Source organism: Bos grunniens, chromosome 16 (assembly GCF_055505025.1).
Source record: "Bos grunniens cultivar Pamir isolate PY7600 chromosome 16, Bosgru_T2T1.0, whole genome shotgun sequence".
In the NCBI taxonomy this organism is placed as follows: Eukaryota; Metazoa; Chordata; class Mammalia; order Artiodactyla; family Bovidae; genus Bos; species Bos grunniens.
Window position 1 is genome coordinate 73,039,508 of NC_141180.1, and position 26,357 is coordinate 73,065,864.

Sequence of the window (26,357 nt, forward strand, 5' to 3'; positions counted from 1 at the left end):
CATCTGGGGACAGGACCTGTACCCTGGGGAGACGTGCTCAGGGCATCTTCCTCTCGTCTGCATGGACGGACTGTTACCACCCTCTTGTCTCCACTTTTGTGGTCACACTCAGCAACAGACCCCAGTGTTTTTGCTGGTGATTCTGAAGCCCCACCAAGTGAGTTGAGGACATGATGCAGACATGTGCCCTTCTCTGCCTCACCTTTTCACCCAGGTCCCACATTCATTCTTGCTTTTCTTGGTCTTCTTTATTATCTTTGATACCCCCCAAAACATTCCTCCAGCAAACAAGCAAAGAGTTTTCTGAAATCTGAAAGAAAGAGATCAGTCAGGCAGGTCCAAGCTCTTTCAGGGCAGGAAAGCAACTATACGGGGTAACCCAGGGCAGGGCAGACTTCATGCAGGCACTTCAACTGCATGGATCCAGACATACTAACTCCAGCCTCCACTCCTTCTCAGGCCAGTCATAGTGACAAAACCAGGTTGAAGGGTGCAGACATGAGGTCAGGAGCTGGGGCAATGCTATGAGAGTAGGGGAAGAGAGCTGAAGACAGATTCACAGGTTTTATATAAGCTCCCAGGATCCCCCGTGCCTATAAGAAACCAGGTGCTCCAGGAGGATAATCATGAAAAGACGGAAAGTGGAGATGGGGAAGGGTTACAAGGAAGAGTCTGTGGATCAGAAAAAGAGAAAACTTAAAAATATGAAAGAAGGAAGAAATTACCTCTGTATTCTTGCTCTCTATCTCTGAATCTTTATTATCTTCCATGCATTTTTCTGATGTCTGAGGGTAGTAGTCATGTGGAGAGTCTGTGGGAAAGCAAAGGAGAGACTTAGAGTCAGGATGTGACTGGAGGACCCTGGTGCCCCTCAGAGCCTGACCCTGGGACCCCTGGTGCCTTTTCTCCAGGGAAAACCCAGGGCTTCAGTGTTTCACCTCTTCAGTGAAAAAGTGGGTCTCTGAACTGCAGCTTCCTGTCACCACTCTCAACTTGTCTACATGCGAACAGGAATGAGGCCATGTCAACCTGTTCCTCCTCCAGGCGGTCACTGTCTCCATGCATCTCTGCCCATGACCTCACTTCCCTCCTTCTCCCCCTGTTTCTCCTCTACTTCCTTCCTCATTTCTCTCCTCTTATCACTGTTCCTTTCCTTGCTCCTTGAAACTCCATCAACCCTAGAGTTCTCCAACATGGGAACATTGGAAGAAGGACCATGGGTGTATGGCCACTGTCTTCTATCAGCCCATTATTTAATTAAATAATCCATCCCTGCCAGGGAGGACTGGGCATGGACCTGAGAGTGTTTTGAGCCCTGGGGGAGGGAAGGACAAAATTTCACATAACAGAGACTCTCCTGTTGCCTTTGGTGATCTGAGTTACCTGGGGGATACTTAATGCTCACAGCAACACCTTAAGTTTTACAGACCCTTAGGACAGAGGCAAACACTTCCAATTCCATTTAGCCAGAATGATGTGACAAGAGTCCTCGATAAACATCTGGTAGCTTCCTGGTTTGCACTAAGACTTGGAAAACTGGAGGGATGAGACCTGGGAAGGTGTAAGGAAAGGACAGAGGATGGGGCAGGCCTCGGGTTGGGGAGAAGGGGCAGGACTGTCTGGAAGCAGCAGTGGGTTCTGAGAGTAGAAGTGACCCCAGGACCTGCTGCCCTGGGACTGCTCAATCCCAGAAGACCAGGTCAGCAGGGCTGTGAAAGCAAGTGTGTGAAGAAGCCCAGTGGACTCTTCACAGAATGTACAATCTGAAGCCATGGAGGTAGGAGCAGCTGGACATGGACCTCTCACATGGAAGCACCTTCAGGACATCAGACTTGGATGGTGCAGAGGCTGAGATGAGCTTCAGGAGACTGAGCCCAGGCAGGGACTCAGAGCCTATGTGCTGTGACTCATCCACCCCTGGGAGTGCCCTCTACTTGAGGGATTAACAGTGAGGAGAAACATGAGAGGAAGTCACAAGTCCTGAAAGTGCAGGAGGAGAGAGTTCACGCCTCAATCACCACCTCACATGCACTACAGGGATGTGGTCTCTAGTGTCAAGTGGCAATGAGAGTTTTGAGCCCATAGGATATGGCCATCACAGTTCAGCATACAGTAGAAAACAGAGTCTGCAATGCGCAATACTCGAGATGTGCTGACCAGAGACCTGGTTTTCATACTAGTCAGTGACAAAAGCAGGAGAGAGCAGCTCTTACAGGAAAAATAATCTTTGAAGAGCAAAGCAAGAAAAGGTGATTATAAACACAGCACAATGCAAGTCCAGGACACAATTTCTCTATCATATCATTAAAATATGAAAAGAGTAATTCACAACTCTACACACATTTCCTTCTTTCTAATTTCATGTTAACCTTCCTTAGCCTGCAAGCAGAGGGTTTAACCCTATGTTTTCAGGAGCCCTCTCCTGTCAGGTCCTATTTGAATGTTGTTTCCTGCCAGTGTCCCCTTCCTCACCACCACACCAAATGCTCTCCACAACACATTCCATAGGAACACAACCAGGAGCAACAAGGTGATCAGAATGAATGACCCACCCACTTCTGCTCCAATTGAGGCCCTGCTGGCTCTTACAGCATCACCTTGACCTTTTTCCCAGGGTCATGAAGAGACACCCCACTGTGGATAGCAGATGGCAGTCATCTGTTCTCTGTGCAGTCAGAGCCCTTCAATAAGACACTGATCCAGTTACAAACCTAAAGACAGGGATGCTGAAAGAGTCAATTTTCAAACTTTCACTTCTATAGGCCCATTAGAGCTCTCACCTTCATGCTAACCTATCTGAAATTGCAAGTATTTTTGACCATTTAAAACATGCCTTTAAACAAACTATAACAGTTACATCTGGCTAGTGGCTACCACACTGTAATTCACAATATCCTCTATATATGTTTATATATGTGTGTGCTTAATCACTCAGTTGTGTTGGACAATTTGTGACCCCATAAAGTGTAGCCCACCAGGCCCCTCTGTCCTGGAATTCTCCAGGCAAGAATACTGGAATGGGTAGTTATTTCCTTCTTCAGGGGATCTTCCTGACTCAGGGTTCTAACCCAGGTCTGCTGCATTGCAGGCGAATTCTTTACTGTCTGAGCCACCAGGCAAGATTGAATGAATCTTAAGATCAGCTCCAATGGTTCTAACACTTCTGATAGATTGTGGCAGAACAGTTTATGGAATACCAGGGCACTGTGGTAAAAGGGAGGGCGTAGGGCTTCCCAGGTGGCTCAGTGGTAAAGAATCTGCCTACCAATGCAGGGGACATGGGTTCAATCCCTGGGTTGGGATGATGCTTTGGCAGAGGAAATGGAAACCACTTCAATATTCTTAGCTGGAGAATACCAGGAACAGAGAAGCTCGGGGGATATAGTTCATTGGATCACAAAGAGTCGGACACAACTGAGTGACTGAACAAATGAATATATATAGAATGTTACCACCTTTCTCTTGGTTATTCCCTCTGCATTTTCTGCCCTTTTCAAGATAGCTGTTTTCCTGTAGATTAACAGAGAAAAGATCTCTGGCCTATGAAAGTATTTAGCCTGAGGGGGTAAGAGAGGGATGTGGCCCTCTACTGGTTTCCATGGTCACCAGTGTAACTAATGAGCCAATCTGCTGTTAATTCCCCCTGTAACTGGTAGATTCCCCATCCCCCCAGAGTGAAGAATATTGCAGCTTCTGTGTTCTGCCTGTCACCTGCTGTCCACAGTAGGTGTCTCTCCAGGACCCTTTTACTTCAGATATATAAGACATTCCATCTATTAAAACTTTGATATCTCTGTAAACTCTGGGACCTTTCTTTGGCCTCAAATCTAGGCAGTACAGGGCTTGCAGGCCTGTGAAGTGTAGCCCAACAGCTTCTGCAGGGTATTTGGCTGGCCTGATTTGGTGATTCATTTATGTGTTTCTCCTGGGCTCATGCACACATTCCAGGTACTCATGAGCCTTTGGGACACTGAAACAATGTCAACACCCAGATCTTAGAGGAATTCCCAGCAGGTGCTCCTTTTGAGGGGAAGAGTATGGGCACAGGGCCCAGGGCACCTATGCTGAACATAATCAGAGAACATGTGCAGAAGATAAAGAGGGACACTGTCTCTTCATGAGATCATCCTTCCAACCACTGACTCTGAAAGGTCCAGAGAGGTCAAGGAAAAAGTACCTTTAGAAAGCAAACAACCTGCACACTGAAAACCACGAACCATACTGAAAGAATTAAACCAGGCACAAGGAATTGAAATGACATATCATGCTCATAGACTGAAGACTTAGTACTGCTGACATTTCTATGCTACCCAAAGCTAGATAAAAATTCATTGCAACACCAATCAAAATATTAGCATAAATTTCATAGAAATGGATAAAGAAAATTCAAAAAGATATATGGAACCATTAAAGACTGTAAAAAGACAAAATAATCTTGAGAACAAAGATCAAAGTTTTTCCCCTCCTAATTTCAAGGCACATTACAAAGATATAGGAATCAAACCTGTATGATATTGACATAGAAACAGATGCATAGCCCTAAAGCCCAGAATAAGGACCCCCAAGTAAATTCATGGATACATGGTCAAATAAAATTCACCAAGTTTCTAAGACCACAAAACAGGAAAAGTGTAGCCTCTTCAATAATCAATAGGATGAAAAGATAACCCACAGAAAAAATACAAAACATATTCAAATAAGGAGCTCATACTCAAAATGTATAAGAAAATACAACAAATCAAATGCAAAAAAAATTAAAAAGATAAACAAACGAGTTGAGGAGTGTGCAAAGATGGTGATAAAAACCATCTGGAGCTTTTGTCTGGAGGGAATAGTGAGTTCTAAAAAGATCAGTGACCCCGAGTCCTGCTGCTCTGAGTCTCTGACAAGTCTGCTCAGTCCCTGGAGACAAGGTCAGTCGGGCTGTGAGAATATGTGTAAAGAAGTCCAGTGGCCCCTTCACAGTCTCTAGAATCTGTGGCCATGCTGGTCTCTAGGGGCAGCTGAACATGGACTGCTCTCACGTGGAAGCACCTTCAGCACAGCATCCTTGGGGAGGTGTGGTGCTGAGATGAGCTCCAGGAGACTCAGCCCAGGCAGGGATGCTAGAGCAGGTGTGCTTTGACTCATCCAATCCTGAGAGCACCCTTCATATGAGGAATAAACAGTGAGGACAAACATGAGGGGAAGCCACATGTCCTGAAAATGCAGATGGAGAGGGTTCACGTTTCACCCATCACCTGACACTTATTGCAGAACTTGGTCTCCAGTGTTAAGTGACTATGAGACTTTTGTGCCCACTAGGATGTGGCCATCATAGGAGAATTTAAACACGAAGCTAACGTCCCTGTCCATACTACCCTGCAGATACTACCCAGAAACCAAGCTTTCATATTTGGTGGTGAAAGGCCAAGGAAAGAGGTGTCTTGTGAGAAAGGCCATTTCTAAATGGAAAAGCAAGGAGAGATGACTATAAGCACAGCACAATATATAGTACATTGACACAGAGCTCTATTATATCATTAAAATGTATGAAGAACAAATCACAGTTCTAATACATTTCCTTCTTCTTCCTGAATTTATATTCACCTTCCTTCATCTCCACAGAAGCAGGTGTAACCTGAGTGGTCCAGGAACCCTCTCCTTCTAAATCCCACCTGAGAGTTGTTCCCTACCTGCATTATCTTCTGTATCACTGCTGCTGACACTCTCCAAGAAGCAGTCTGTAGAAAGACAACCATGAACAATAATACAGTTATTATACAAGTTGACCCACCCATTTCTCCTTCTCCACTTTGCTCACACAGCATCTTTCTGGTTGTCCCTGCAGGTTCACAGACCTCCCCTGTGCTTTGTGGAGTCAGAGCCCTTCAACAAGATGGTGATCACAGTTGCAATATTTCACATGAGAGATGCTGAGAGAATCACCTTTCAACCTTACATTTCTACAGGACCAATATAGCTTGCATTCAAGCTTACCAACCTGAAATTTCAACACTTATGGACATACTTGAGATATGGCTAGGGTGACCAGGTAATTGTGTGGTTTTTTGTTTTGTTTTTAATATATCAAGTTAAGTATTGTTTGAAATAGGTTAATTATAAATAGGCAGATCTGACTAGTGGCTACTACACTGGAAGTCCAGCTCTAAGAACTCCAAAGATAAGGAAAAGGCAACAAACTGCCTGTCCTCATTTGTTCTTTATTGCAGATTTGTTGGCCTAATATGATCATTCATATGTAGGTATACCTGGGGCTCTAGGACACAGGCCAGGCATTGGGAGATTCCTTGTGGACATTCCAATAGAAAGGTAAATACTCAGTTTCAAAGAAAAATCCCCATAGGGAGCTCATTTGTAGGCAGAGGTAAAGGGCATGGCCCAGCACTCCTGTACTACAAGTAACCAGAGAGTAGGTACAGAGGGGAAGGAGAAACATTCATTCTCTTCATGAGCCCATCTTTCCCATCCCTGACTCTAGGGCACCCAAGCAAGGCAGTGGAAAAGGCTCCTTAGGAAGTGAAAGATTTGTGCACTGAAAACCACAGGACATTGTTGAAAGAAAGAAAAGACAAGTAATTTCGATGACATACATATTCATAGACTGGAATATGACCATAGACCAGAAGGTCACAGACTGACCTTCTTATTCTACTAAAAGTGATGTACATATACATTGAAACAACTCACAAAATCTCATGTCATTTTTATAGAAATGAAAAAAAGAATCCCCAATTCTAATACTTATGGAACTCAAAAGAAATTCAAAGAGAAAAAACAATCTTGAGTGCAAAGAACAATGGGGCCTTAAGGCCTCCTAAATTCAAAACACATTAGAATGCCACAGCAGTCAAAATAGAGTTCTACCAGAAACAAAATAGGCAGAGAGACCAATGAAGGGAATCTTGAATAAATTCATATGTGTGTGGCCAAATGATCTTTGCCGAGGTTCTAAAACTACCAAGTGAAGAAAGGATAGTTTCCTCAACAATCAACAGAAAGGCAACCTATAGAATGAGAGGAAGTACCTGCAAACTTTGTATCTGAATAACAGGACAATATCCAGAACATATAAAAAAGCAACTGCAACTTCAAAACAACAGCAGGCAAACAACTGAGTTTAAAAAATGTGTAAAAAGCTTCAATAGACATTTCTTCAGGAGAAGGCAATGGCAACCCACTCCAGTACTCTTGCCTGGAAAATCTCATTGACGGAGGAGCCTGGTAGGCTACATTCCATGGGGTCGCTAAGAGTCGGACACGACTGAGCGACTTCCCTTTCACTTTTCACTTTCATGCATTGGAGAAGAAAAGGCAACCCACTCCAGTGTTCTTGCTTGGAGAATCCCAGGGAAGGGGGAGCCTAGTGGGCTTCCGTTTATGGGGTCACATAGAGTTGGACACAACTGACGCGACTTGGCAGCAGCAGCAGCAGACATTTCTTCATAGAAGAAATAGAAGTGATCAGTATACATAAGAAAAGTGGTCAACATCACTAAGTATCAGTGAAATGGAAAGCGCAAGTCAGCCGCTCAGTCGTATCCAACTCTTTACGACCCCATGGATTTTACAATCCATGGAATTCTTCAGGTCAGAATAATGGAATGGCTAGCCTTTCCCTTCTCCAGGGGATTTTCCCAACCCAGTGACTGAAGCCAGCTCTCCTGCATTGCAGGCAGATTGTTTACCAGCTGAGCCACAAGGAAAGCCCAAGAATGCTGGAGTGGGTAACCTATCCCTTCCCCAGTAGATCTTCCTGACCCAGGAATCGAACCAGGGTCTCCTGCACTGCAGGCAGATTCTTTACCCACTGAGCTAACCAAGTGAAAAGATATCACCTTTCAGGATGTGTATTATAAAAATAAAATAACAAGTATCGGCAAGGATGTAGAGAAGTGGAACATTTGTACCCTGTTAGTAGAAATGGAAAATGGTGTAGTCACTATGGAAGTTTAGAAGTCCCTCAACAAATTATTAAGAGAACCATTATAAGATTGAGGAATCACTCTTTTGAGTGTATGTCCAAAGGAGATAAAATGAGAATGTCCAGGAGATATCTACAATCTCATATCCATTGCCACATTGTACACAACAACCAAGATTAAAAAAACTACCCAGTGTCCACAGGCAGATAAATCATTACAGAAAATGTGGTGTATATATATACACTGAAATGTGATTCAGTCTTTATTGATGAAGGAAATCCTGTCATTTGCAGCAATGAATGAAGCATGAGGATGTCAGTAAGAGTGAAATAAGCCAGTCACAGGAAGACAAATATTGCACAATTCTATTTACCTGAGTTATCTAAAGGAAAACTCAGGGAAACAGAGAGTAAAGGGTAGTTCCAAGAGCTGGGAAGAGGTTGATACAGGGAATGTCTGTTCAATGACTATAAAGTTTTAGTTGCAAGATGGAAAAGTTCTAGAGATGTACTGAACAACATGGAATTAACAGGACAGACTGAACATTTCAAAGCTTAAGAGGCAAAACTGTACTGAATTTCCTTCATCTATTCCTAGAGGGTCTTCTTTCTTAGATTCCTCTAGAACTGGGTGTGGCCTGCAGGTACCACCAGGGGCTCCCTGAAGAAGGAAGGAGCCTCCCCAGTACTAGGTGCCTTGGGTGAGGGGGGAAGATTCATTTGGAGGCTCTAATAGGAAAGAGTGTGAATGAGGGAAGTGGCAGAGTGATTAATCATGACCAATCAAAATACCATAAGACCTACTAGGAGACAATATTTACAATGGCACCCCACTCCAATACTCTTGCCTGGGAAATCCCAGTGACAGAGGAGCCTGTTAGGCTACAGTCCATGGGGTGGCGAAGAGGCAGACATAACTGAGCGACTTCACTTTCACTTTTCACCTTCATGCACTGGAGAAGGAAATGGCAACCCACTCCAGTATTCTTGCCTGGAGAATCCCAGGGACGGAGGAGCCTGGTGGGCTGCCGTCTATGGGGTTGCACAGAGTCTGACCCAACTGACGCGACTTAGCAGCAGCAGCAGCAAAGGTGTAATTGACCCAGTAAGGGAGGTTCTGAAACAGTTTTGTTCAAAAGAATCCTGTAGGGCCTCCCTGGTGGCTCAGTATTGTAAAGTAGATAAATAAATAAAACTAAAGAAAAAAAAAAAAAAAGAAAAGGTACACATGTTGAAAATAATTTACTGAAAATAAAAACTTTTTTATTAAAGCATAAAAAAAAAAAAAAAAGAATATACTTGCCAATGTGGGAGATATGGACTGGATCCCTGGACTGGAAAGATTCCACATGTCCCAGAGCAACTAGTCCCATGTGCCACAACTACTGCCTGTGCCCTAGGGCCCAGGAGCCACAACTACTGAGCCCACATGCCAAACATGAGGAAGTCAGAGAGCCCTAGGACCCATGCTCTGCAACAAAAGCAGCCGCCAAAGTGAGAAGCCTACTCACGACAACTAGGGAGTTGTCCTTGCTTTCCACAAGTAGAGACTAGCCTGCGTAGCAATGAAGGCCCAGTACAGACAATAAAAAAAAATAATAATAAAAGTTAAAAAGAATCTTGAAAATATTTTCATGGAAAGTAATGGGATTTGTTTTCCAGGTTAAAGGATGTACGCTTGGCATAAAATCAAAGCATACAATGAATGTGTATATACATCCTCATTCATGGTGCAATGGTGATGGGAATTTTGGGGGTGGAGAGTTGACAGTGATATTTAGGGTGACAAAAATTGGGAAAAACACAACACAAAAAATGCACACACACAAGAAGAATCACACTATTCATTACGATTAGGGACATACCCAGTTCCATGGACACAAACCTACATTATTAACCATAGTACAGTTTCTTCCTGGAACTACAATAATCAGCCACATTATTTTACTTGAAAACTACTTTATATCACCAGGGCCCCCGTATTCATTCCCAGCAGGAATTTGGAATCAGTTTCCCTCTACACTAAAACCAGTGAGAAAGTCCTAACATTCTCATATACAAAGCTTTATCTCTCCAACTGAATGATTGTAGAATACGTACCACTTGCACATGCTGAAAGGGCCACCTGCAAGTACAGAAGAGAAGACACTATGAGGGTAAGATCACACAGATGCACAGTCTTTGGTTCATTAGGTGATAGTGGAAAGCCTGATGAGGAACAGTGGTGGAGTCCAGGGAACCCAGCAAGATCAGAGCACACATACTCAGGATGCAAGGCAAGACCTTTGCCTGGAGGATGAAACTTCCAAGTCCACTTGGGTTGGAAATTACAGAATTCCTTTCTTAGAGGAAAACATACTATAGGAGAGAGAACTCTGTACAGGGTGTAATGGATGCTAACAATTTTAATAACTTGTGGACTGAGGCATCATAAGTTGGTAATAAGACTCTCACTCAACATTATCCCAACCAAGGGAATTGTTTCTATCTAAAATGAACACACTCAAAGAGTCATAAGTTTATTCTACTGAAAGAGAAATGAAACAATACTTCTATCTCAGACCAGGATAAAAAGAAAAACTTGCCTTGGAGTCACATGGAATCTCTTCTGTCCTGTCACAAGCTGGGTTGACTGTCAGGTCCTTAGTGAAATCTAGAGGGATACAGAGTAGCTGTTAGAAGAGTGGTGAGGCTGCAAAGGAATTAGGAAAAAAAAAAAAACAGTGTTTTTTCCTTTGTGTGAACATGGGGTGGTGTGTATGGATATGGGTGGTTAGTAAGCATGGGCTGAACTTATGTTCATTCATCCTCTTTGGAGGAGGAAGGAAAGCAAAGGAGAAGAGGAAGGAAATGAAAACAGATCTTTGCCCTCTAGCTAAGAGGAACCTAATCAAAAGGAAATATCAATCTATAAAAAGAAAAACTCTAAAATGCATGTACTGTTCACTGAAAGAGACCCACGACTCCTCCTGCTCATTTTGAGCTCCTGCTAAATTGCCACAGTCTCTTGATTTTTCCCAGATCACTCTTCCTCCGAGATCCACAGTTGCTGCTACTCTGTTCATCATGTTTCCTATGAGACTTTGTACTTGATTAAAAGTAAACTGTTAGAGGACTGAATTTAATCCTGGGCCATTCTATTAATTCACTAATCACTTGTCTTAAAGAAAATCAAATATACAAGATTTGAAAACACTGAATCCTACCATTTATGCTATGAATAATATCATACTTTTCTGTCAATATTTGTTTATATACACTGTGTACATGTCCACTGAGTCAGTGGCTGTCTATACTCACAGGGGCTATATGTTTAGTAGGACAGTTGATTATAATAAAAAGCACGGTTTCTCCACCTCACTGATCTTCCTAGGGAGCTAGAGGGACACAGAGTAGCTGTCAGGACACCAGTGAGGCTGCTCAAGAATCACTCAGCGTTTTTGTTTTTTGTTGTTGTTTTTGATGAGAACATGGTGTGGAGTGTATACATGAGGGAGATTAGCAACTATGGACTGAGTTGCTGTTGAATCATTCTCTTTGTTGGATGAGAGAGAGCAAAGGAAAGAAGCAGGAAAGAAATAAAACACAGTTCTGCATTTTAACTAGTGATAACCTACACAATGGGGATTAAAGAACACTAAACTGCATTCCAGAATTAAGTGACAGAGACCCACAGCGCTCATGCTTCTTTAGAGCTTCTGGTAAACCACACGTGTCTTCTGGATTTCTTCCTAGATCACTGCCTCCCCAGGATTCACAGTTACAGCTACTGTACTTAACAAGTCTTGTATGAGAATTAGTTTTTGATTAAAAGCAAACTCTGATTCAAATGTATTCTTTTTAATGGCTGAGTAATACTCCATTGTGTATATGTACCACTGCTTTCTTATCCATTCATCTGCTGATGGACATCTAGGTTGCTTCCATGTCCTGGCTATTATAAACAGTGCTGCGATGAACATTGGGGTACACGTGTCTCTTTCCCTTCTGGTTTCCTCAGTGTGTATGCCCAGCAGTGGGATTGCTGGATCATAAGGCAGTTCTATTTCCAGTTTTTTAAGGAATCTCCACACTGTTCTCCAGAGATGAAACTGGAGCCTATTATACAGAGTGAAGTAAGCCAGAAGGAAAAACACCAATACAGTATACTAACGCATATATATGGAATTTAGAAAGATGGTAACAATAATGCTGTATGCGAGACAGCAAAAGAGACAGTAATGTATAGAACAGTCTTATGGACTCTGTGGGAGAGGGAGAGGGTGGGAAGATTTGGGAGAATGGCATTGAAACATGTAAAATATCATGTATGAAACGAGATGCCAGTCCAGGTTCGATGCACGATACTGGACGCTTGGGGCTAGTGCACTGAGACGACCCAGAGGGATGGTATGGGGAGGGAGGAGGGAGGAGGGTTCAGGATGGGGAACACATGTATACCTGTGGCAGATTCATTTTGATATTTGGCAAAACTAATACAATTATGTAAAGTTTAAAAATTAAATACAATTAAAAAAATAATAAAAAAGCATACTCTGTTAGAGGACTGTATTCAATCTAACCTATCCAAATAGCTATTGTCAGTCATGTGATATTCTTTCCCAGTCTTCATCTTCCAAACAATATTTGCATGTCCACCGAGTCTGTGGCTGTCCACACACACAGAAGTCATACATTTAGTGGGACAGTTCATTATAGAGAGGAAGCATGGGATCAATGCTGACTATCTCGCACCCAGCTGTGCAGGAAAATTTACATAAACAGTCATGGTCACTAGGCTAACTAACAAGTTCCACTGTGAGATGTATTTGACACCTTCCCTTGAGTGTGTGCTACAGGGTTCAATCAATGTAAGGCTTATTTTAAATTCACCCAGTACAGTGTAATATCTCCCTGAGGATAATCTGCTTTATTGCTTGATTAAGCAAGGACACTAGAACCAACCGATATGGCATACACTGTCTACACAAGGCCACACAACTCTCAGAAACTGTGAGTTGACCAGGAGGATGTGAATTCCGAGGTGCCTTTCCACTAATGACTGTGCCAAAGTTAGCAGTTCATGTAAATTTGGTTGCTCTGGGTTCGGTGACCACTGAGCCCACCTTATAATGGTGGACATGGTCTGGACCTCTGGAGCTGCTAGTACCTCCAGGCATGTACATAGGTGCAGGGACTCCCTTGCTCCATGACTGAGGATCCCATGAGAGTGATAAGTGCAGGTCAGGGGTCCAGAGCAGTCACACTGGGACCACCCCGAGGTTTTCAGTTTGGCTTTTCCACTTAGGAGGTCGAGAGCAAAGGCTATTTTTCTCAGCACCATCTTCATCTGAACAAAATGAATATTAACCAAACTTGAGGAATGGCTGAATTGAGGAAAAGAATCAGGTAATGTATAATCAGTGTGCAGTGCTGATGAGAACTGTTTAGAAAGTTCACAGTTGACTTGTGCTGTGTAAGAGGGAAACATCTCCTGAAGAAACACACACACACAAAGCACCAAAAACATACCACATGGGCCCACACCTGGGCTCTCAACCCTAATTCAAATAAACTAGCAGCATCTAAATGATGAATGTAGTTGTTTCCAGGTACCATGGAACACAGACATTGCTATTTCCTTGGAGATCAGCCTCTTCTCTGCACCCCAAGCCCTCAACTCTTGTAGGCATCCAGCATCAGGTTGCCTCTCCAACCAGAGCCAGCAAGGGAGCCCCACCTTCATCAACTCTATAGTTCCTCAGAAAAGAAATGATTCCTGAATATTTACCGTGTTCACAGACTGCTCCGTATGCCTGTGATTAGAGAGAAGAAAACAGTGTGAGGGTGTCAGCATCGTGTTTTCTCTCCAGTAAGTCATCTGTTATCAGAGTTTTTTCCTCAGAAAACTTAAACTCTTCAACTCAATGGTCCACTCCAAAAAAGAGAGGAGCCCTGTTGAAAAGCCTGACGAACTTCACATATGCACTCTCAGGTATAACTTCACCAATGATTACAGAATTACTTTTCTTGGGGGAAAAATTTCTACTGAGGAAAGTGCCTAGAGTAGTAACTGATGTCTTTTTTTTTTTTTTTTTTTAATGTCCTTTTGAATCAGGCATGTACTGATAATAGGTTTATCCTCAATATTTCCCCAGCCAAGGAATTGCATACATCAGTGATAATGCACATTATCAAATTACTATAACTGTATTTGACTGAAAAAAAATAAGTGAAGCAACAGTTCCTATGCCAGAGAAAGACAGAGGAGCTTACCTTCAAGGTACTCAGACTCTGTTCCTTAGCCCAGTCCCGGCAAAGTTCCACCACTGGGTCCTCCAGGGGATCTAGAGTGATGGACACATAGTAAACATCAGGACACAGTGAGGCTGCTCACCAATCATTCAGCATTTTTTTTCTGTTTTTGCTGTTTTATTTGCTTTTTTTTTTGATGGGGTCATGGGGTGGAGTGCATGTATGAGGGAGGTTAGTACCTATAGACTGAGCTGCTATTGAATCATCCTCTTTGCTGGATGAAGGAGAGCAAAGGAGAGGAGCAGGAAAGAAATGAAACACAGCTTCTGCATTTAACTACTGATAACCTAACCAATGGGGACAAAAGAAACACTAAAGTGCATGCCAGTTTTCAATGACAGAGACCCATGTCCCTCCTGCCTGTTTACAGCTTCTAGTAAATTGCCGCTGGCTTTTGCATTTCTTTCTAGATCACTGCCTCCCCAGCATTCACAGTTACAGCTATTGTACTTAACAAGTCTTCTATGAGAATTTCTTCTTGATTAAAAGCAAACTCTTTTAGAGGACTGTATGCAGTCCGACCTATCCAAAAAGCTATTGTCAGTCATGTGATATTCTTTCCCAGTCTTCATCTTCCAAACAATATTTGCATGTCCACCAAGTCAGTGGCTGTCCACACTCACAGAAGTCATACATTTACTGGGACAGTTCATTATAGAGAGGAAGCATGGGATGAATGCTGACTATCTTGCACCCAGCTGTGCAGGAAAATTTACATAAACAGTCATGGTCACTAGGCTAACTAACAAGTTCCACTTTGAGATGTATTTGACACCTTCCCTTGAGTGTGTGCTACAGGGTTTAATGAATGTGATGCTTATTTTAATGTGACCCAATACAATGAAGTATCTTCCTGATAATCTTCTTTATTCCTTTTTTAGGCAATGACACTACTACCAAGAGTTATAACCTACATTGTCTACATAAGGGCACATAATTCTCAGAATATGTGATTTGACCAGGAGGATGCAAGTCCCAAGGTTCCTTTCATACTACAGACTCTGCCAAAATTGTCTGTTAATCCATCTTTGGGGCTTCCTTAGTGGCTCAGACAGTAAAGTGTCTGTCTGCAATGCAGGAGACCCAGATTCAATCCCTGGGTTGGGAAGATCCTCTGGAAAAGGAAATGGCAGTCCACTCGTTTTCTTGCGTGGAAAATCTCATGGACCACGGAGCCTGGTAGGCTACCGTCCATGGGGTCACAAAGAGTCTGACACGACTTTGTTGCCCTGGTTTTTGTGACCACTGAAAAGTGAAAGTGAAGGTGGAGTCACTCAGTCATGTCCAACTCTTTGCGACCTCATAGACTATGGCCTACCACGTTCCTCCCTCCATGGGAATTTCCAGGCAAAAGTACTGCAGTGGGTTTCCATTTCCTTCTCCAGAGGATCTTTCCAACCCAGGGATCAAAGCTGGGTCTCCCACATTGTAGGCAGATTCTTTACCATCTGAGCCACCAGGGAAGTGACAACTGAACTCCCCTTATAATAAAGGGCACAATATGGACCTCTGGAGCTGCCAGTAGCTCCCAGCATGGCTCACAGATGGAGAGATCCCCATGTGCCATGACTGAGGATCCCAGGTCTGAGTGTCAAATGAAGGTCAGGTGTCCAGAGCAACCACATTGGGACCACACTTAGATATTCAATTTGGTTTTTCTATTTAGGAGGTCAAGAACGTGGACATTTTGTCCAGCACCATCTTCATCTGAGGAAAATGAACATTAACCAAACTTGAGGAATGGCTGAGCTGAGGAAAGAATCATGTAATGTATAGCCAGTGTGCAGTGGTGATGAGAAGTGTTTAGAAAGTTCACACTTGACTTGTGCTAAGAGGGAAACATCTCTGAGGACATACACACATACATACATACATACACACACAGAGAGATTCAAAATCACATCACGTGGGCTCACACACGGAACCCCAACCCTGATTCACACAAGCCCACAGCATCTAAATGATGTAGTTGTTTCCAGGGACCATAGAACACAGTCACTGTTCATCCTGGGAGATCAGTCTCTCCTCTGCACCCACACCCCTCAGCCCCTTTAGGGACCCAGGATCAGGGCGCCTCTCCAACTAGAGCCATCAAGAGAGCCCCACCTCCTTCTAGATTGTACCTCAGCACAGGGATGATCCCTGAATATTTACCGTGTTCATAGACTACTCCATGTGCCTGCAATTAGAGAGAAGAAAACAGTGTGAGGGTCTCAGCATCATGTATTATCTGCAGTAAGTCTCCTGTCATCTGATATTTATCCTCAGATAACTAAAATTCTTTAAGTCAGTGGCCCCAAAGGAAAACAGGGCAGGCACCCTTTTAAAAGGCTGGGCTTTTTCACCTAAGAGGTCTCAGTTTCAATTTAACCAATAATTACAAAATTACTTTTCAAGGAGGAGAAAATTTCTCTTCCTAAAAGCACCTACGGTAGTAACTGATGCCGTCTATTTTTAATGTCCTATTGAAACATGTCTGTGTTGATAATAGATTTAACCTCAGTATTTCTGCAGCCAAGGAATTGCATACATCAGTGAGAGTTTACATTGTCAGACTACTATAACTGTATTCAGCTGAATAAAAATAAAGAAGTGATGGAGCAGTCTTTTCCCCAATAGAGAGAGATGAGCTTACCTTCAGCATGCTCAGAGGCTGCTCCTCTGCGCAGGCCTGGGGCAGCTCCTCCACCAGGTCCTCCTGGGGTGCTAGAGGGACAGAGCACAGCTGTCAGGACACAGCTGAGGCTGCTCACCAGTCACTCAGCCTTTGTTATTATTTGACTGGGACGTGTGATGGAGTGCATGCATGAGGGAGGTTAGTAACTATGGATTGAGCTGATGTTGAGTCAAGCTGCTGAAGGAAGGGGAGCAAAGGAGAGGAGCAGGAATGAAATGAAACACAGCTTCTGCAATTTAACTAGAGATAATCTAACCAATGAGGACAAAAGAAACACTAAAATGCATGCCCTCTTTCAATGACAGAGACCCATGACCCGTTTGCCTGTTTACAACTCCTGCTAAATCACCCCTGTCTTCTGGAGTCCTTCCTAGATCACTGCATCCCCAGGATCTGCAGTTACAGCCATTTAACTTACCAATGAGCCTTCTATGAGCCTTTATTCTTGATTGAAAGGAAATTCTGTTAGAGGACTGAATTCAACCCTACTATTCCAAATTGCTACTATCAGTCATGTGATATTTTTCCCCAGTCTTCATTTTCCAAACAATATTTGTATGTCCGCTGAGTCAGTGGCTGTCACACTCACAGATGTCAGACAATTTGTGGGACAGTTCATTGTGGATAAGAAGCATGGGTGAAAGATGTCTATGACCCAGTTGTGCAGGAGATTTACAAATAGAGTCATGGTCACTAGGCTAACTATCAAGTACCACTTTGTGATCTATTTGACATCTTCCCTTGAGTGTGTGCTACAGGGTTTATCAATGTAAGGCTTATGATAATGTACAATGAAGTATCTCCCTGGTCATTATCTGCTTTATCCTTGTTTAAGCAATAACAGTAGCACCAACATATTTGGCCTACAGTGTCGGCCACACAACTTTCAGAATTTGTGAGTTGACTGGGAGGATGCAAGTCCTGAGGTGTCTTTCAGAGTGATAACTCTGCCAAAGTTGGTCGTTAGCCCATCTATGTTTGCCCCTGGATTGTGTGACCACTGAGGCTACCTTATAAGGATGGCCATGGTCTGAACCTCTGGAGCTGCTAGTACTTGCAGGCATGGACACAGATGCAGGGACCCCCTTGCTCCATGACAGAGCATCCCATGACTGAGTGATCAGTGCAGGTCAGAGGTGCAGTGCAGACACACTGGGACCATCCCTATGTTTTCAGTTTGGCTTTTCCAATTAGGAGGTCAAGAGCTAAGGCCATTTTTCTCAGCACCATCTTCATCTGAGGAAAATGAACATTAACCAAACTTGAGGAATGGCTGAGCTGAGGAAAGAATCACATAATGTATAGGCAGTGTGTAGTGGTGATGAGAGGTATTTACAAAGTTCACACTTGACTTGTGCTGTGTAAGAGGAAAACATTTCTGAGGAGACACACATACACACACACACACACATACGGAGATTCAAAACCACATCACATGGGCTCACACAAGGCACTACAACCCTGATTCACACAAACCCAAAGCATCTAAATGATGTAGTGGTTTCCAAGGACCATTGAACACAGTTGTTGTTCATCCTGGGAGATCAGTCTCTTCTCTGCAGTCCCACCCCTCTGCCCCTTTAGGGACCCAGGATCAGGGTGCCTCTCCAACCACAACCCGCAAGAGACCCCTGCCTCCATCATGTAGACTGTTTCTCAGCAGAGGGATGATTCCTGAATATTTACCATTTTTGTTGGTTTCTTTCACCTGTAATTAAAGAGAAGAAAACAGTGTGAGGGTGTCAGCATCTTGTGTACTATGCATACAGGGCTTTTGTTCTCTTTTTTGTCCTCAAAAAACCAAATGGGAAAGTGTTGTTGAGTCCATGGCCCAAAAACAAAACAGAGAGGATGCCTGTGGGAAAGGTTCATGCTTTCCCTGAAATATCTCTCAAGCCCATTTTGACTAGCAGTTACAAAAATTTTATTTCAAGAGGGAAAGCTTTCAGCTGAGACATGTGCTCCCAACCACAGTTTCTAATTGATGTTGTCATTTTAAATAATGTCCTTTTGTATAAGCTTTCTGCTTGAAGACTCAACATTCATCCCCTGAATTAAAAACTTTGTATGAGCTGTCTTGAATATTGTGAACTCTTATCTGAACTCAACTGAAAAGTAAAGCCATGAAGCAATGCTTTCACCTCAGATAGATTGGGGCACTTACCGCACCGGTGGGCAGGGCCTCTTCCTCCAAATCTGAGGTGGACAGCTCATCCTCAGGGAGCTCTAGGAGGACGTAGAGGGGTAGTCAGGACACCTGTGATGCTGATTGGAGAGACCGTGCTAATGTGGACACGTGGGAGCAGTGTACGGATGTGGGTGGTCAATAAGTGTGGGTTGAGATCTGTTGGACAACCTTCCCGGTAGGTAGAGGAAGGCTGAAGAGATGAATGTTTCAGAAATGAGACAAAGAGCCTTTAGCTTTCTAGCTAAGGGGAACCTGATCAACTTGAAATTGTTAGTCTGACAAAGGTAAGCACTAAAAATCACTATGTTCCAGTAGTTATGTACAGTTGTGAGACTTGGACCATCAAGAAGGCTGAGTGCCAAAGAATTGATGTTTTATAACAGTGGTGCTGAAGAGACTCTTGATAGCAAGGAGTTCAAATTAGTCAATTCTAAAGGAAATCAACCCTGAATATTAATTGGAAGGACTGATGCTAAAGCTTCAATACTTTGACAACCTGATGTGAAGAGTAGACTCACTGGAAAAGCTTCTGATGCTGGGAAAGATTGTGGGCAGAGGAAAAGGGGGTGGAGGCACAAAGAATGAGATGGTTGAATGGCATCATCGACTCAGTGGACATGAATTTGAACAAACTCTGGGAGATAGTGAAGGGCGGGGAGCCTGGTGTGCTGCTGTCCATGGGCTCACAAACAGTCAGACACGACTTAGCAATTGAGCATTGTGATCAAAGTTAACCTCCAATTAAAATAAATAAATTTATATTTAAAAATATATACATTCTATTTATTCTTTTCATAATTTTTAAGAATTAAAAAGTTCCATAGCATTTTCTACTTTTGCAATGCTGCATACCTATCAAAATCATCTACATCTAAATCTTTTTCATCAGATTGAGTATAACCTCTGTACTCATGAAGTCATAATCCACCTTCCCTCTTACCTCCTGGCCTTGGTAATTTGTATTTCCAGTTTCCGTGTGTTTGCCTATTCTGTGTACCCTAAACCAGTGGAATCATACAATATTTGTCTTTCTGTGCCAGTATTATTTCAATAGCCATAATAAATTTTTGTATTATTTGGTCCATCCATTTTGTAACATATTTCAATCCTTAATTCATTTTTTTTTCTTTTTGGTTTTTTCTTTTCTTTTTTTTACTTTTTTTTTAATTTTATTTTTTAATTCATTTTTATAGATGAACAGTATTCCATTCTGAGTATATGTCATATTTCATTTACCCATTCATCACATGATGGTTGTTGGGTTGCTTCTACCATTTGACTACTAAGAATACCCTATGAACACTAATGTACAGATTTCTGTATGGTTCCATAATGGTGATAAATAATATTGTGCATATTTAACATATCATTGAATATAACAATACAAAGTGTGAATCTTAGGTGAACTATGGACTTTTAATTACTAAAAATTTATTATCCCATGAATTTCAATAAATGTACTACACACATGGTATCTGTGAGTAACATATGATAATTGAAACTGGAGTGATAGGATATAAGAATTTTCAGTATTTTCTGTACAACTTTTTTGTCAATGTAATCCTGTTCCAAATAAAGTCTAATAATTTAAAGAAATCATGGCTATTCAATGCATGATACTGGATGCTTGGGGCTAGTGCACTGGGATGACCCAGAGGGATGGTATGGGGAGGGAGGAGGGAGGAGGGTTCAGGATGGGGAACACATGTATACCTGTGGCGGATTCATTTTGATATTTGGCAAAACTAATACAATTATGCAAAGTTTAAAAATAAAATAAAATTAGAAAAAAAAAAAGAAATCATGAAACATAGCTTCAGGGAGGAACATATCACAGCTAATGTTAAAAAATTAGCTAATGTCCAAAGCATAGCTAGAGATCATCTTCAGTCTTAAACATGAATCAAATGTTGAATTTTAAATGCATGTTTCCTTCCATACTTAAAACAGTACCAACTGACATAGTTTCAATTTGAACACATGAAACAAAAGAAGAACATTGCTTAATATTTCCATTTTTTTCTTAAATATGAGACACTGAACATACTACAATATTTATTTATGAGTGAACTTAGAAAATTTCCACAGTACCTTCAACTGGGTCAGTTATAGGGTGCATCCTACTGTGTGGCCAACAACGAACTCTCTTGACCCAGCTGGTCTTTAATGTTCTTGAACTCTGAGGAATGTCTTTTTTGGTCTTCCAGACAAAACATCCTGGGAAAGGCATTATAATGGTAAGAGTAGTTGATGTCTTGCCAACAGAAGAACACATAGAAACTAATAATAATTGATCCACAATTCAGTCCTCTGGTCACCTTCATCACCAGATGCCTAGCAGGGCCTCCTGAATCCCAAGTGGACTTCGGAAGATCTGCAGTTTGATGTGCACTGAAAGCACCCAACATACTGGCTGTGTTTACAAATATGTCTGTTTAGCTGAGACCTAGAAGCTCAGCAGAGCATGGTGACCACACCTGATGGACTGGATTCAGATCCTATTTAGGAGAAGCAGGTACTTGGAAAGTTATTTGGATTTCTCTTTGCCTCAGTTTCCTGTACTGAGTTGGAGAAATGTAATATGGCCTATTTTTAGTATTATGAGGCAAAGAATGATTAAATATAGGTAAAATGTTAGAGAAATGAAGGAGGGATTTACCTGGAAGTCAAGTGTTTAAGAATCTGCCTTGAAATGCAGGGAATAGGTGTTTGATTTCTGGTCGCGGGAGTAAGATCCTACATGCCTCAGAGCAGGTAAGCCCATATGGTGCAACTACTGAGCCCAGGTAGCACAACTAGAGTCAGTGCACTGCAATGAAAGATCTACATGGTGCAACGAAGATCCCATGTACCACAATTAAGACCCAAAGCAGTCAAATGAATAAATAGAAAAGCTTCATAAATGCTCTGTAAGAGTTCAGTCTTGAGTGATGTCAAGAAAAAGGTGGACCTTTAGTAGCGGTTGAAAGCACAGAGGGTATTTTGATGATTCCAAGTAAGTGGAGATGGAAGCTTACTCCACCTTTGTCACAGAAACAAAGCTTTACAGTTTATGGAGAGTATCTATTATCACCTCCTCTGATATCCAGCCTTGTTGGGGAGGATGGGGGAGACAAAGTGGGGGCTGTAACCATATATTACAGTAGAAGGTATTGAAATTTAGAGAGATCAAGTGACTTTCCAAGAGCACACAATGGTGAATGCAACCCCCCTCTCAAATTCTCCTGGCCCTAGCTTTCTGCAGTTGAGAGCTGGATGCCCTGGAGAAGATGACTCATCCTAAAAAAGAACTCAAATCCTCCTTCCACAATTTGTCTCTATATTTCCATTTCTGATCCAAAAATACAAGTTTCTTCTGAGGCAAAGCTCCTCAGAAGGACCATAGGATTTCAATTCTGTCCATCCTCCAGATTCTTCACATGGGCAACCATGTCACAACAGCCTTTTCAATGTCATCTTGCTGAGCTGACCAGTAGTCTCTTTGGCATCCAAGTTAGCTCAGAGCTCAGAATTTTCTAAACCAAAAGCTACATGATGGCTCTACCAAGAATTAACTTTGCTTCCATTGACCAAGTCTAGATGAGGAGTTAATCTGAGTTAACTGGGAAGGTGGTCATCTGTGCTGGGCTTTGGTGTTTTAATTAAGTCTCTGATGCTCAAAGTCTTACAGCTGATCAGAGCACTGATTTGAGCAGCCTGAACAAAGTGCTAGCTAAGAATGGGCAGGACCTTGAGTCTTCCCTCACTGAAATTCTGACTCTATCAACTCATCATACTCTAGACCCTGTAGTGGAAGACATTAGAGCCCCATATTCTTTTTGAAAGTCATGTCCATATTCATAGACTAGAGACCTCACCCCAAGATTCTCCTTGAGGATCAACAGACAGACCCTCTTTCCCTCAGTTACCAAATGTTCACCCTACTAACCCAGCAGCAAGGCCCCGTCTCATCACACTCCCTGACAAAGGCAAACGGTGATCCTGCTCACATCCACTCATGGAAATTCCACCAGTAAATCCCAGGTTTTTTCATTTTTAAAAGTTTCTGGATTTACACTGCTAGTACTTGTAGATTTGGGAAGCTACATTTAGAAGAGTTGAGCTGTAATCCCCTTTTCCTGTAATGTCCATTTTTGGGGAGACATCATGGTTCTCCTGCTTCAGTTCTTTCCATCTATTCTCTGGTAGAGTATGTAAAACCTGACACTAGAAAATTGTACATTTTTCTAAATTTAGGAAGATATTTAAGGCTCCCAGCTAACAGAAGAATCAAAAAGTATAAATTAAGGAATAAAGCAAAAGTATATAATACATTTATATCTCTGTAGATAAACTAGAATGATGGAAATTAAAAAAAAAAAAAAAAAAGATGAGGAAAAAACTTCAGTAAAAGTTAACCAGCCCATTTGAAGAAACAGCCTTTAGAGGATCAGTAGGAACCTACCTCCAGAACAGCAATTCAAGTTGCCCATTTAAAAAACACTCAAGGTTGAAGATGAACTCTTCTCACTTATGCGAACCTCTCAGCTCACAAAGTGCCAGTTGGTATAGAATGCAGAATGTGTATCATCACATTACCATGGAGACGATTCATCACAGAACTTTCAGAGTGAACTGGACTTTGCACAGGATGAGTCCAAAGGCTGTTATATAGAAAGTGTGTTTCTATGGACAAATTTAGCTTTTCAGAATAAACATTTTATTTCAAAACTGAATCCCAGGTTTACAGATTCTTCCCTGATTTAGAAAAATAATTTATATGAGAGAAAATTGCCTGTCCCACAAATATAGATATTTGTGAACATCTCAGGGTGAAGAGGGACAAGGCTAACACGTTGAGAATAAAATGCATCATATTCCTGTAGATATATCATCTCCAATTATTTCTAGTATTTCTAAGTCACCAGAAATTTCTAGATGAAGTAATTTAAAATATGTTCCAGTTGATATAAAAGGTAGCATTAATCAAAATTCAATTGTAAAATGTCATATTCTCTTTCTAACCATATGCTTATTAAATTGCTTAAACCCTTCTCTCATTTTCTACATAAACCACTTTCTTTCCTCTCTATGCACCTAAATTTACAGACTTACTTACCCTTCAATCTCTGCCAATTCATTTAACACTTTGTCTGTTATTGTGTGTTAACCCTGGCTATTCACTGAACAAGTAACAAAAACCAAATCACTGTGTTTTCAACTGCAGGTTGGGTGTAAGTGTAGTTACTGTTTTTCTAAATGAAGAACTTTAAACAACCCAAAACTCTAGGACTAAGAGTGTTCTGGGTCATAATTTAAAACCTAATCACACCCCATTTTGATGGTCATGAACACTGACTATAGGATGATAAGTGACCAGCCCCCTAAACATAGAAGTGAAAACTTTAGGAGAAAGATGAAAAGTTGCCCTATTAAAACAAAGTATGTACCCTTACAAGGCATGGAATGCTGTACTGTATGTGTGCCCCTGGGTGTTTAATCACGTCTGACTCTTTGTGACCCCCATGGACTATAGACCGCCAGGTTCCTCTGTCCATGGAATTTTCAAGGCAAGAATACTGAAGTAGGTTGCCATTGCCTTTCCAGGGGATCTTTCCAACCCAGGGATGGAATTCTTGTCTACTTGTCTCCTGCATTGGCAGATGGATTCTTTACCACTGAGCCATCTGGAAAGCCCAGGTTTAGTACAAATCCTTATCACTGATGAAAAAAAAAAAAAAAAGTGTGAAAGTGTTAGCCACCCAGGCAGGTCCATCTTTTTGCGTCTCAATGACTGTAGCCAGCCAGTCTCTTCTATCCATGGGATTCTCCAGGCAAAAATACTGGGGTGGGCAGCCATTCCCTTCTCCAGGGGATTTTCCCAACCCAGGGATCAAACCTGTGTCTCTTGCACTGCAGGTAGATTCTTTACTGTGTGAGCCACCAGGGAAGCCCTTCACTGCTGACTCACCTCACCTCCAAGTATCTGAACTAACAGATTAAGTGGGTCCTTGATGAAGTAAAACAATAATTAAGATGGTGTCATATTTTTTTTCCCAAGGGTTACCCAACTGAGATATGACTGAGGGTAGAAAACAACAGGCAATATTACATTACTCGAAATGAAAAATTTTAGCACTTCCCAGCTTGATGGAAAATGTATGTGTGTGTGTGTGTGTATGTATAAATAAGGAAGTTGAGGAATAAAATTTTAAAAAGAATTAAGAAATGTATTTATTTTTTAATAGGACTTTTTAATGTATTCAATTTGTTACAATATTGCTTCAGTTGTTTTTTATGGTTTCAGATTTTTTGCTTCCAGGCATTTGGAAGGCAAAGTCCTAACCACTAGACTGCCAGGCAAGACCCTAGGGAATATATTTCCAAATATATTGGAGGAACATCATTCAAAAGGGCGTTCAGACACCCAGTTTTGGAAGGAAATCAGAATGAAGCAGAGGACTCTCCTTTGTACCACCTGAGAATCTATGGTGAATGAAGAGTAACTGAGTAAATGTAGGTAAAGCTCTTAGAAAAATGCTTGTCAGTGTATCAGCACTATCTGATCGTTCCATTAATAAATCTGGAAAGAGGACAAAAACTTAACAGTTGTTACTTCCAGAAACTGAATCTAGAAAGCTACAGAAGAGATAAGGAAGGAAACACAGAATTTCATTTATCTTCCTTTGTAGCCTGTGAATTTTCCATAAGTTTTTTCCACAAATTTTTTCCTTGTCGCTTTTAATATAAAATGTTTTTTATAAACTAACCCTCAGTGTCATGGCATGAGACACCTTCTTTGTTTTGCTCATGGTCCCAAGGTGAGGAATTCAGACAGGGCACAGTGGGGATGGCTCTTTCTGCTCTAGATGTTAGGGTCTCAGGAAAGGAGACTTACCAGTTAAGGTTGACACTAACACTAGGAGCTGGACTCCTGTGGAAGTGACGTCACTGCCACATCAGCAGCTGAAGCTGGGTTTGCCAGAGGAGCTTCAGGAAGCCTCCCCGTGAGGCCTGGGCTTCATCCCAGCAGGCAGGACTGCAGAGCTCATTCTTGGTGGTGGAGGGCTCTGTCAGGAGACTGACCTGAGTGGCTCATGGCCTTTTCAGGCTTAACTGTGGACATTACACAGTGTTATTTCCAGGACATCTGTCAGTGATAAGTAAGCCCTCATCACCCTGTATCAACTATTGTTAAAGGAAAGGGCCAAGACCCACAAGAAATTAGACAGGTGTTAAGATTTATACTTGTATTTATCAGTTTAAAAATACTCAATAGCAGCACATGGAAAGGT

At 42.0% G+C, this 26,357-nt stretch overlaps 1 protein-coding gene across 1 annotated transcript; it reads right to left on the reverse strand.

The window, feature by feature from the left end:
- Window positions 1-64: 64 nt before the first annotated feature.
- Window positions 65-21,313, reverse strand: LOC147356995 (uncharacterized). The gene is made up of 12 exons (XM_086342937.1): window positions 21,175-21,313; window positions 19,060-19,121; window positions 18,582-18,603; window positions 16,854-16,924; window positions 16,373-16,397; window positions 14,180-14,250; window positions 13,695-13,719; window positions 10,510-10,577; window positions 10,025-10,049; window positions 5,676-5,723; window positions 726-811; window positions 65-310 (listed from the first exon to the last, which is right to left on the reverse strand). The coding sequence occupies exons 1-12, from the start codon at window positions 21,311-21,313 to the stop codon at window positions 224-226; spliced, it is 729 nt and encodes a 242-aa protein (XP_086199063.1). The 3' UTR covers window positions 65-223.
- Between the last annotated feature and the right edge of the window lie 5,044 nt (window positions 21,314-26,357).

What these genes read in the sequence shown, in the direction of transcription:
- LOC147356995 (XM_086342937.1), bottom strand. Translation starts at nt 21,313, where the DNA reads ATGCCTTTCCCAGGATGTTTTGTCTGGAAGACCAAAAAAGACATTCCT. An exon ending in TATAACTGACCCAGTTGAAG is followed by an intron (nt 19,122 to 21,174) that starts GTACTGTGGAAA and finishes ACGTCCTCCTAG; the next exon opens with AGCTCCCTGAGGATGAGCTG. An exon ending in AGATTCCATGTGACTCCAAG is followed by an intron (nt 10,050 to 10,509) that starts GCAAGTTTTTCT and finishes CTGTACTTGCAG; the next exon opens with GTGGCCCTTTCAGCATGTGC.